General features: G+C 51.5%; 1 protein-coding gene across 1 annotated transcript; it reads right to left on the reverse strand.

The window, feature by feature from the left end:
• Positions 1-1,057: 1,057 nt before the first annotated feature.
• RNF186 (ring finger protein 186) lies at positions 1,058-5,920 on the reverse strand (the record flags this gene model as incomplete). The annotated part of the gene is made up of 3 exons (XM_080691333.1): positions 1,058-1,824; positions 2,264-2,381; positions 5,789-5,920. 3 exons carry the CDS (start codon positions 5,918-5,920, stop codon positions 1,058-1,060), a joined length of 1,017 nt encoding a protein of 338 aa, XP_080547459.1.
• Between the last annotated feature and the right edge of the window lie 6,808 nt (positions 5,921-12,728).

A 12,728-nucleotide genomic window follows, 5' to 3' on the forward strand; every position in this document is an offset into this window, starting at 1 on the left:
CAAGAGCGTGTTTTAGGATAAAATATAAAATAAAAAAGGGCTGAAGGCGAAGCTGAGAGGGGGAATGCTCTGGCTTCAATCCCCAGTACCCTGTCCCCCCAAAAGAGAGAAGACCTAAAGCTGTTCAGACGTGACTCGGGGTGAGGTGGAAGAGTGGTGTTACCGTAAGGACCGTTGCCTTTGCGAGGCTGCTGATCTTCATGGCAAAAGCTCAAATAGGACACGAGACGCAGTGACAAAGGGAGCATTGGTTGGTTCTGCGGCGTGGGACCGCTCAGCAACGGGCAGCGGGACCTGCTGTGCGGGGGGGTCCTCGTAACCCGAGGTTCTCTGAGAAGTCAGACCTACCTGACGGCTCTGAGTTAAGAGTCCTCAAGGGGACGCTGGGAGCAACTCCCAGACCCTGCTCCTCTGGCCTCCCCCACACTGCCTGCTAAGTGCGGGGTTCCCCGGCAGCATCAGAAGTCCCATTCCTCCATGGCTCTCCCCTCCCCACCATCTTGGGGAGACATCAATGCTAGCATATCTAGGGAGGTCAGATGGGCTTGTTGGGAGACTCAGGAGGAAGCCTGGAGCGTTTCCCTGCCAAAGCGCCTAATGGTCTGAGCCTTGCCCGCACTGCCCCATCCCGAAGCCCCGAAACAAACAAAAGGAGAAAATAAAGTCAGCTACGTCGATTGCAAAGGACGGGCTCCAGTTCTGTTCATTCTGTAGCAAGGTCAACATTGCAGTACTGCCATCGTGATCTACGGAAAACCCAGAGCACCGGGATAACAGGAATGGGGACTCCCTCACTCCTGTAGAGTTCAGGGTGTGTGCGCCTCCTACCCACCCATTGGTTGTCTCTCTGGGCTATACCGAGGACAGCTGGGAGCCCATTGTCCAAGCACGAAGTTCTTGACCCAAAACTGCCATCCTGGCTTTGCCCATATGCAAGTCCAGACAGCATTTGATCTCAGAGGAGCCCAGCTGAGTTCCTAGCCCCTCACTCTGGAGCAGGTGACAGTCAGGGGCCCCGGAGGCCGAGGGGCTGCCAGGGCTGTGGGCACCCAGGCTCTCAGGCAATGGATGCTATCTGGCTGTGTTTCTGCTCTTTGCAGAAGAGCGTCCTGGGGCAGGGCCAGCAGCCACCCTGGCTGTGGGGGTAACAGCAGAACAGGGTGGACAAAAGCAAAGCCAGGCCGATGACCAGGGCCAGCACCCACCGGATGACGCCTGGGTAGATGAAGGGCAGGATGAGGGCAATGAGCAGGACCAGGAGCAGCAGGTGCACGGCCAGGCGCCGGGCGGCCACGCGGTTGGCGCTCGCCGCATCCTGTTCGTCATCTTCTGCCAAGCCCGGCTGCCCTTCTGCCCAGGTGGCTGAACCCTCCAGTCCCTGGGGACACAGCCGCACCTCGGGGCACAGCCGGGCCAGCTGTCCCACCACTGCCTCCTGGTCGCGCAGGCTGCAGATGAGGCCCCCCGGGACGACCGTGTCCTTCCGGCACAGCGGGCAGGAGATGCGCCAGGACTCGTCCTGCACGTGCAGCAGGAGCTTCAGGCAGACGGCGCAGAAGGAGTGCTGGCAGCTCAGCAGCTTGGGTGGGCAGCCGGGCCAGCTGAAGGGCTCGCGGCACACCAGGCACTCCGGGTCGTCCTCCGTGGAGCCTCGGTGGCACCCGGCCGGACCCAAAGCAGAAGTAGCGGCAGTGGTGGCTTCTGCCGGGACGGGCCGTGGCAATTGCGGGGTCTTGGTAGTGCAAGACATTCTGGGTGCAGAGCCGGTGGGACACGGGGCATCGACGGGAGCGTCGGCCAGGGCCGCGGGGACTTGCATTGATCCTGACCGGGCCAGCGTCCTGGTCCCTGCAAGCCGCCTCTCCCCTCTGCAGGTGTCTGCTGGAAACGGTGTCTGGCTCCTCTCTCCCCTGGGGCTGCCTGGTTTGTTTCTTGGTTCACATTGTCCCTTTAGTTATTATTACTTCTTTACTCGAAACTCAGGGTTAATCAGTAACTTGGGGGCCTGGAGACTTTGAATTGCCTGATAGAAGGGCCAAAAGGGGCCGGGCCTTATGAATCAGGATTTTCCTGCTGGGGCCAGGCACCGGGTGAGCGCCCGTCTGAGTGGCGTGGCCCCTGAGCGAGCTTCAAGGCTCATCCGAAGCCCCTTTTAATCCCCCTTTTAGTCCTTCAAAATGCAGATTTCTAGGTCTGGGACATAGAGACCAGGCAGGATTCATCAGGTTGACACCGGTCCTCACAATTCTGATGTCAGACGGACCAGGGAACTCCACTTTGAGAAACACCATGTAGGCGGGGCTCAGACACAACCTTTTGAGTGTGAGGATGGGACGGGGGAAGAGCGGGTGCTTGGGGCACATTTGCAAGCAGGCGGCTTCCTGGAAAAGGGGGAAGTCATGAGAAAGACATTTGGAGTTGACGGCGAGGAAGCCCAACCGAACAGGAAAACGAAACCCCAAATCTCCCGCAGGTGCTGGGCACCTGGGACCACAGTCAGCTTCTGATAGTCACAGCGCAGGTATGAACAGTGGCTGATTCAGGAGCATCTGATCGGTGCTCCGCAACGCACAAGTGCCTATGATGGGCACCACTGTTACGTGCCCGCTATGCAGTTGGAAGGGCAGCTTCCATTGCTCTGGGCCTGTTCTATGGTTTTTTTTTTTTTTCTGTTATTGTTTTGGTATTAGGGATTGAATTCAGGGGCATTCTTTCTCTACACTCCCCCAGCCCTCTTTATTTTTGTTTTGAAACAGGCTCTCGCTAAGTTGTTGAGGGCCTTGCTAAGTTGCTGATGCTGGCCTTGAACCAGTGATCCTCCCTGCTCAGCCTCCCAAGTATTGGGATTAGAGGTGCATGCCGCCATGCTTGGCTTCTTTGGGTCTATTCTGGGCACTCCCTGTGTGCCGGGTCCTCTGTGCTCCTGGGAAACCTGGCCCTGTGGGGAAGGTCTGGATGCAGGGGCAGGGTGTGGTCAAGGTAGACTCACTGGATGTCTGCCAAGGGGCCTTCTGCCAGGGCAGATCTACCAGCGTCCAAGGTCTGGTCCCTGGTGTGGTGGAACTCGGCCTCTTGGGTTGGTGTAGATGCGGTTGGCCTCTGGGCAGCTGACTCCAGCTGGCGGGACTCACGTGGGACAGCAGATAGGTAGAAGTGGGTGGCAGTTAGGAGACTGTGACCTCATTGCCCTGCTCTGAGGGCCAGAGAGCAGGTGGCACTTCTCCACCCTCGAAATGTGCCTCTTGGGGGCTACCTGGACCCAGAAGGACGTGCGGTAGGGCCCTTTGTTGCTGGGTCACGTGATTCCCTGCTCTCCTGACTGAGCCCTTTCCTCAACGCTTGTGTATTGGAGCCCCCAAGACCCTTCCCCTGAGCCCTCTTTCTCTGGAATCCAGGCCCCATCATCCCATCCCATTTCTTCTGGACTTTGAATTCCACAATCAGTACCCAGCATCCACCCCCAACGCAACTTTTTGACAACAATAACCACTACTCCCCACTGCCATTCTGTGTGGATCAGCTGGGTTTGATCTCTGGCTCAGCTGTGTGATAGAGGGGAGCTGATGTGATGTCATCCAGGGTAGACCAATCACCATAGGGTGCTACCCTGCTGGCTAGAGTGATTGGTTGGGACATAAGCATGCAGTCTAGCCAAACCAATGAGATTTAATTCTAGGACTTCTATTGGAACTGTGTGTGTGTGTGTGTGTGTGTGCATTCTACCTTCAAGCTACACCCCTAGCCCTATTTTTTATTTTTATTTTGAAGCAGAGTTTCAGTAGGTTGATAAGAGTCTCACTACTCCTGAGGGCTGCCCTTGAACCTGTGATCCTTCTGTTTCAGCCTCCCAAGTACTGGGATAACAAGTATGCGCCACCACGCCTGGCAGAATTCTTGAAAAGTTTCTTTTTCTGCTGGATTTTCAAGCATGAGGATAGAACTCCAGAGCTGCCAGGACCACAGTGTGCAGAAAAGTTGCCCAAGAGTAAGGTCAGGGCAAAAGAAAGATGAGGAAAGGTCAGACAAAGGCTCGATGATGCTGTTTGAACACCTGGATTCAGCCATGCCTGAAACCATCTTTGGATTTTTCAAGTATATTAACCTATAAAATATGCCCCAATTTTTTTGTGTGCATGTAAAATGCTGGGATTGAACCCAGGAGATTGTATATCATACCTTATCTCAGTTTTTTATTATTAAGTTTGTTCAAACTGGATTTCTGGTCTTCACAAGTGAAAGACTTCTGAGTAACAGAAGAGAAGCCTTTGCTTGTTCTCCAACTAGGCTGAGCCAATATCGACGAGACAGTCAGACTTTGTACACAGCCAAGAGTGACCTAATGCCCGTGGGTTATTATGCTAAAAGAGACTTTGTTTTTTCCTCCTGCTTTAACTAACTTGATATAATGCTCCTTTCTGTTCGCAAGGCCCTGGGAAGGGTTGGGGACAAGAGAAGAAAAGCCTTGTCCAGCCTTCTTTACTTCTTTATTTATTTATGTAACCAAATGTAGCATTCCACCTCTGAGCTACACCCACGGATCTTTAAAAAAATTTTTTGTTTTGTTTTGTTTTGAAATAGAGTCTCCCTAGATTGCTAAGAGTCTCGCTAAATTGCTGAGGATGGCCTCGAACCTGTGGTTCCCCTGTCTCAGCCTCCCAAGTACTGTGATCACAGGCCTGCACGACCACACCCTGCTCAGCCACATTCATACAAAATGAGAATCTGAAATTGAGTGGGCGGCAGAGAGAGGTCGGCTTGGCCAGGGCCTCCCTCTCCAAGCTCCACGGGAAGCCAAATTATCAGCAGGTAGATGGAGGTGGTTGGAATCAGACCAAAGGAAGATATCTAGGGATCACATCTAAAGAATAACCTTTTGATGTTGTTCCGTAACCACCATTAAAAAAAACTTACCGGTTTTTAACAACCCCGATATTATGGAAATACACAAAGGGGAACCCGAAAGTTCTTATGACTGCCACTGCTGAGAAGTGACCGTAGTTAACAGCGTGTTCCTTCGTGCTTGTCCTTACCCTACCGTCCTTGGCTTGGGGACAACTTCATTTCTTAAAGGCGCCTTGCCTTAACCACCATCGGTACCAGCTTTAGCGCTGGAGACCTGGTTCCCCTTGCTTTACTACTTGGATGACCTTGGGCAAGAATATCATCTTCATCGAAGCTCAGGGTTTTAGTTTCATGAACAGTAACACCTCAGGAAATTATGGAAGAGTGCTTAGACCCCTCTTTCCCCTCAACACCTGCCCGGGCTTGGTAACTTACACACCTCGGTGGTAACTGACCCTGGTGTAATCGAGCTTGCTCAGGGATGTGATAAGACACTTCGATGATCTGTTCGGTCAGTGCTTCTTAAAGAGAAGTGTGGGCAGAGCCCGAGCAGATCGGTTCCAAGGGAAGTGCAGGGCGTCTCTGGAGAGTGAACATGTCTCCCTCATCCGGGTCTCGCATTCTGTTACAATGTTCTCTTTGCACTTGCTCTAATATTTGAGGCCAGATTAATATTTGAGAATTCATAAACAAATCCTGCTGAATCTCCAAGCAAAACACAGCTGCTGGTTTTAACCGCTGGTACAGATCTCAACTGGTTAAATTGTCAGTAAACCATTTTCCTTGGGACCTCACTTAGCCCGTGTGTTAACAAGGACTCAAGACAGAGACAGCGCCGTGGTCTCAAGTGGGGGTAGAATCTCACACCTGGCCGCTAGGGGATTCCACTGGTTGTCCCAGGCTGTGCCCTGGAGAAGACATTTCCGATCCCAGCTTTAAGCCTTACGTCAAGTTCATGGGGGAAAAAGTCAGAGGACAGCAGTGTCCCATGATCAGTCTGTCCAACCCACCGCTGGCCTGTCTGCGGACAGCTCCCCTCTCCCAGTGCAGAGAACTGGGTCCTGGCCCAGCAGCCCATCGCTCCCCACGGCTCTTCCCACTGTGGGCTGCTGGCAACAGTCACTGCTTACATTCTTGGCCCAGAAAGAATCCCTGCCTCTGTCCTCCTCAGAACTCAGCCACAGTTAAAACTGCCTTGATGTTGTTTAACTCTGACTTTAACTAATTTCCCCGTGGAACCTTTCTGCCTTTCTTTGGCACTACAGGGGATCGAACCCAGGGCCCCGCACATGTCAAGCATGCGCTCTACTATTCAGCTCCTTTCCTAGCCCCAGAACCCCTTGCTTATACAGATTTTTTTTTTTTTTTTTTGTTGTTGTTACTGGGAATCAAACCCAGGGACATTCTGCATTCAAGCTATACCCTCAGCCCTTTTTTATTTATTATTTTGAAACAGGGTCCTGCTCAATTGCTGAGGGTCTCATGAAGTTGCTGAGGCTGGACTTGAACTTGCGATCCTCCTATTTCAGCCTCCCAAGTACTGGGATTACAGGCTCTTACATAGCACTTACTAATGCTATGTACAATTCTGGAGTACTGAGAGACACGGGGAAATGCTGTCGTATGAAGCCAAGTCATTAGGAAGTTGAATTTGATTCCACTTCCTAAAGACTCTCACTGACTTGTGTACCGGAGTCATTCTAGAACTTTCTTCAAAGAATGCTCCAAGAGATAGGGTTATGGAACCTGTTATGGCAGTCACATTCCGGGTGCGACCAGACACTCTACATGACGGCGCTCGGCGTCACTAGTGTAACAGCAGGTAAGGATTTCTCTAGGGACAAAGAGTTAACAAAAAAAAATCTTTCTGCTGCCTCAGGGGGCAGACTGTGTCTGTTCACACCCCTCAGCTATTCTGAGCTACATAATTGACTGTTTTTTATTTTTGCTTTGGCTACCAGGAAGCTCAACCATCACAACTGTGAAATACCACATTGGGCATACGGTGCCGCATTCCACCTCCACCCCCTTGGTCCATACTTCCTAGGTTATAGTTTACCTAGTCCTGATGTTTGGCCTCTGGATTCTGGGTGCCGGGCAGAGCGTGATGGCGAGGCGGAGTGCTGGGGGCCGGAGGGCTGGTCTTTGGGACACGTGCCGTGTTCCCGCATGTCAGACACGCTCACGTCTTGTGTCCAGGGGAGGCTCTCCCTCGGGGAGGTATTCACCATGCTGACCCCGCTGCAAAAACTGGTTCCTGGAGGCGGCGTCACACCCACCATGGCGCCCTCTTCTATGCAGGTGACAGGGTAGAAGACCCGGCAGAAGGCCAGCCCTCCTTCAAGGCTTCCTCTTACTCCGAGGTATTTGAAAATCGACCAAGACCGAGCGACCCTTCTGTGCCACGTTTCTGTGCCATCCCAGTACTTGGGAGGCTGAGACAGGAGGATCGCAGGTTCAAGACCAGCCTCAGCAACTTAGTGAGACTCTGTTTGCAAATAAAATAATAAAAGAGGGCTGGGGGCAATCCCTAGTACCACAAATTAATTGAATAAAAAAAAATAAGGTAGGATATAAGGCCCCTTCTCACAGACGCGGGACTGAGGCCAGGCCGGCCGGCGGAGCCTCTTGGTACAGCTCTTTCGCCAGACGCCCTGCATCGCCTCCCAGCTGCCTCTCACCAGCCCTCGAATCAACCTAATCTCTGGGTGACCCAGTTTCCTGACCCACAAAGTAGAAATGATATTTACTTCTTAGGTGTGTTGGAAGGAGTAAATGACTAACTCAGGAAAGCACACACCTCCTGTTGGCTCCCGTGAGAGCCATGTGGACAAAGCTGCCCAGCGCCAGACCCCCTCTGCACCTCTCAGCCATGGGAGCCAAGGGCACCCTCCCTGAGGGTAACGCCGGCTCCAGTGGCCTCCTTCAGCTCTTGGCCCCAAAGCATGTCTGCTGCAAATGCTACTGTGATCTTCATTAGGGAGACGAGGGAACTGAGAATCAGGGAGGTCAAGTTGGTTGCTCAAAAACACATGGCCAGAGCCGGGCGTGGTGGCGCACGCTTGTAATCTCAGCATTTGGGAGGCTGAGAAGGGAGATCTTGGTTCCTGGACAGCCTCAGGTACTTAGTGAGGCCCTTTGCAACTTAGTGAGACCCTATTTCAAAATAAAGAATAAAAAATAGGGCTGGGGATATAGCTTGGAGGTAGAATGCCCCTGGGGTTCCATCCCCAGTACTGCAAAACAAACAAACAAACAAACAAAACAAAAACACAGCTAGCTGGGTGTAGTGGCGCACATTTGCAATCCCAGTACTTGGGAGGCTGAGACAGGAGGATCATGCAGGTTTGAAGCCAGTCTCAGCTATTTAGGCTCTCAGCAACTTAGTGAGATCCTGTTTCCAAATAAGATATAAAAATAGGAGCTGGGCGTGGTGGCGCACGCTTGTAATCCCAACATTCGGGAGGCTGAGACCAGAGGATCGCAGTTTGTGGACAGCCTCAGCTACTTAGTGAGGCCCTCTGCAACTCAGTGAGACCCGGTTTCAAAATAAAGAATAATGAAAAAAAATAGGGCAGGGGGTGTAGCTCGGAGATTGAATGCCTCTGGGTTCCATCCCCAGTACTGCAAAACACACACACACACACACACACACACACACACACACACACACACACACGTCTGAGTATGTGGCCTGGAGGTAGAAAGCCCCTGAGTTTCATCCCCAGTACTGAAGAAGAAGAAGAAGAAGGAGTTGGAGGAGGAGGAGGAGGAGGAGGAGGAGGAGGAGGAGGAAGAAGAAACATGGCTAAGATTTGGACACAGGTGTGTTTGACCCGCCAATCAACTAAAAAACAAATAAAAAAACAAAAGAACAAAACAGCCCTCCCCTCCAAGCCCACATGCTCAGGACCCTCAGTCATTTCTAGTGGAATGTCTTTCTTCTAGAAGGCTCCACATAGCCCAGGATGGACAATGGGGAGAGGAGCGGGGCGTGTTGGGCAGCCTCCTGAACCTGGGCTGGTCGCCCTGGGGCATAGTTTAATGGATCACAGGCCACGCTTGGCAGGTTTCATTTTCACACGGTTCAGTGGTGCAGATCCCAGGTCTATGCTCCCTGGAACGTGGTGAGCAGAGGACAGGTGGGAAAATGTCCTCAGATGAGCACATGTCATCTTTAAGCCTGCAGGATCCAGCACAGCGTGAATTCAAGAAGGCAGAAGCCGGGGCTTTCATCTTGGAAGAAGTCAGAGGATGCTAGGTTATGGGTCCACACTCCCCTGCCTTGGTTTGCCAATTCTCCCTCGACTTTTCTCCTTCTCCTCCATCTCCTCCTCCTTCTCCTCCATCTCCGTCTCCTCTTCTTCCTCCTCCTCCTCCTCTTCCTCCTCCATCTTTTTTCTCCTCCTCCTCCTCCTCCTCTTCCTCCTCCTCCTCCTCCTCCTCCTCCTCCTCCTCCTCCTCCTCCTCCTCCTCTTTCTTCCCCCCCTACCTTTTCTGTACCCACAGTGGGAAACAACTAGAATTGTTTACAAGAAATATACACAAGTGAAACATAAATACAGAACTCAAACATCAGGACTAGGTAAACGATAACCTGGAATAAGAAGTTTGGACCAAGAGGTGGCGGTGGGAGGGGCACCGTGTGCTCGTGGCTCACTGTGGTGTCTCCCCGACTGCAGTCTTCATTCATCATGATGTCACTTGTGGCTGATTCTTCCAAGCCCCAAGCCTCTCCCAGTGACCTTGGCCTCCGCACAATCTCAGTCCCTCGCTCCCGCGATCATAGTATCCTGAAGCCCAAATATCAATGACAGGCATCTAACTCTCTACCTCCTATCCATCTTTCCAGTTCATTCTCTGATACACAAACCATGATGATCTTTGGGCACTGGAACTTCAGTGCTTCTACCAGGGCTCGTTATCAGCTTTCTGTCACTATAACAAAACACTTGAGATATTTAACTTATAATGAGAAAAGGTTTATTTTGGCTCCTGGTTGCAGTCCATGAGCTGTGGGGAGGCAGCACACGGGAGAGCAGATCTGCTCACCTCAAAGGCCAGGGAGGGAGCAGAGGAAAAGGCAAGGGGAAGGGATTGGGTCCCACCAAATATTTTGAGGGTGCATCCACACTGGAAATGGCCTGAAGACTAGGCCCCGCCTCTTAAAGTTCCCGCCACCCCTCAATAGCGCCACCCTGGGGACCTAGGGTTTCACACATGGGCCTCAGGAGGATATTCAAGATACAAACAGTAGTGCCCCCCCCCCCGCATCCTCAGCAGCCACAATTCCATGGTCCACTGTTATTTTATTTTTTTATTTTTTATTTTTTGTGGTGCTGGGGATGGAACCCAGAGGCTTTCTACCTTCAGGCTATACTCTCAGCCCTATTTCATACTTTATTTGGAAACAGGGTCTCACTAAGTTGCTGAGAGCCTCACTCAGTAGCTGAGGCTGGCTTCAAACCTGCGCGATCCCCCTGTTTCAGCTTCCCGAGTTCTGGGATCACAAGCGTGCGCCACCACGCCCAGCCACAGTCCACTGTTAGAATTGCTGAATTCTAGACAAACTCCAGCTCTCTCATTCCATATGCCTGAGCGGGTCTTGGCCATGTTTTCTAGAATTTGACACCAAAGGCAAAGGCAATCAAAATAGGCCTATGGGACTTGATGATATTAAAGATTAAGCCCTACTCCTTTATGTATTAATTAAATAAAAAAATTGAATTGAGCTGGGCACGGAGGTGCCAACTTGCAATCCCAGCTGCTCAGGAGGCCAAGGCAGGAGGATGGCAGGCTGGAGGCCAGACTGGGCAATTAAGAGAGTTCCTGTCTCAAAAAAAAAAAAAAAAAAAAAGGCTGGGGTGGAGCTCAGTGGTTGAGTGCTTACTTAGCATGAGGCCCTGGGTTCAATCTTCAGTACTGCCATAAACAAAACAGAAAACAAATTAATATAATAAAACACTGTCACTGAAACTGCAAGGCTAGAGGAATTGTGCGGACAGTACAATACAGCACATACAATTGTGCGGATGGGACTCACATTAAAATCTCAGCCAGGGACTTCTCTCAGTGCTGCCAGGCAAGTACCACTTTGCCCTCACTCCACCCTCCCTTTCCCCTCCAGAATGCCCGCCCCACACCCTCTGCCTTCTCCTTAAACCCTTACCCCCGCCACATCCTTGCTCTCAACTTGCCGTTCATTTATTTCACTGTGAAATTGAAACAGAAGAGACCTTGTGGCTGGGCGTGGTGGCGCACGCCTGTCATCCTGGTACTGGAGAGGCTGAGACAGGAAGGTTGCAGGTTTGAACTCAGCCTCAGAAACTTAGTGAGACCCCCAGGAACTTTGTGAATGAAAAGGGCTGGGGGTTAGCCGGGCGTGGTGGCGCACGCTTGTGATCCCCGCGCTTGGGAGGCAGAGACAGGAGGATCGCGCAGGTTCGAAGCCGGCCGCTCGCGCTGGCTTAGGAGACCCTGTTTCCAAATAAAAAGTATAAAAATAGGTCTGGGAGTGTAGCCCGGAGGTAGAAGGGCTTCCAGGAAAAAAAAAAAAAAAGAAGAAGAAAAGGGCTGGGGGTGTAGCTTGGAGGTAGAAGACCCCTGGGTTTCATCCCAGTACATAAATAAATAAATAAATAAATAAATAAATAAATAAATAAATAAATGAAATAGAAGAAAGAAAGAAAAAGAGAGAATTTGGGGAGTCTCGCCTCACCCCATCTGTCTGTGCTCCCGCACCTGTCCCCACCCTTGTGCTCCGTTTCCCTATAGGAGCTTCCAGCCAGCTGGAATGCTGTGAAAGGACTCTGGGGTCTGGCGAAGGGCGCTGTGTAGCGATTCTCCTTTTCCTACAACGTCAGCTCTTCTGATCACTTCCAGGAGCAGTGAACACCTGTTGCTTTTCCCCTCTAGACGCCGCCCCTCACACTGGTCCTGACGCCACCGCCAACTCATTTTCCTTATTCTTTGACCCAAATTCCTTGATTCTTCTGTCGCCACCTCTCTCCCCAGTCCTTCCCTCCTACCCTCGTTCTCCCCAACATGTTATTATGAAAATTAGACTAAACATGGCGTCCAGCACATGAAACTTGGGAAATCAGACTTGAAATCTCTCTGGCTGAAAGTGCTCGGAACGGCTTGGGAGGCCCCGCTGGGCCGCCCTTTTTCTCTGACGTCATCTCCCGACGGCTCCTTTCTGGCTGCACTTGCCACACTGACATGGGGTTCAGGGTCTCTGCTCCGGCTCTTCCCTGGCTGGAGGGCTGTCCCGCCTCCTCCCTCCACACCTACTTGTCTGACTCCTGCACAGCTGTCCAGCCTTTGCTTCAGGGCTATCTAGTCAATGACACTGGCCCTGACCACTTACTTACTTATTGGTACTGGGGACTGAATCCAGGGGCATTCTACCTCAACCATACCCCAGCACTAATTTATTTTATTTTTTTATTTTGGTGGTACTGGGGTTCCTGGAAGCCCTTCTACCTCCGGGCCACACTCCCAGATCTATTTTTTATTTTTGGAAACAGGGTCTCTTAAGCCAGCGCGGCTGGCTTCCAACCTGCGCGATCCTCCTGTCTCTTCCTCCCAAGCGCGGGGATTACCAGCGTGCGCCACCATGCCCGGCTGCACTATTTTATTTTAAAACAGGATCTTATTAAGTTGCAGAGGGCCTTACTAAGTTGCCGAGACTGGCCCTGAACCCTGGATCCTCCCATCTCAGCTTCCCAAGTAGTGGGAACACAGGCTCACCACAGAGCCTGATTATTATGTTTATTTTTATTATTTATTTATTTATTTATTTATTTATTTTTGGTACTGGGGGTGGAACCCAGGGGCTTTTCTACCTCCGGGCTACACTCCCAGACCTATTTTATACTTTATTT

Source organism: Muscardinus avellanarius (genome assembly GCF_963383645.1).
Source record: "Muscardinus avellanarius genome assembly, chromosome: 3".
NCBI classification, from domain to species: Eukaryota; Metazoa; Chordata; class Mammalia; order Rodentia; family Gliridae; genus Muscardinus; species Muscardinus avellanarius.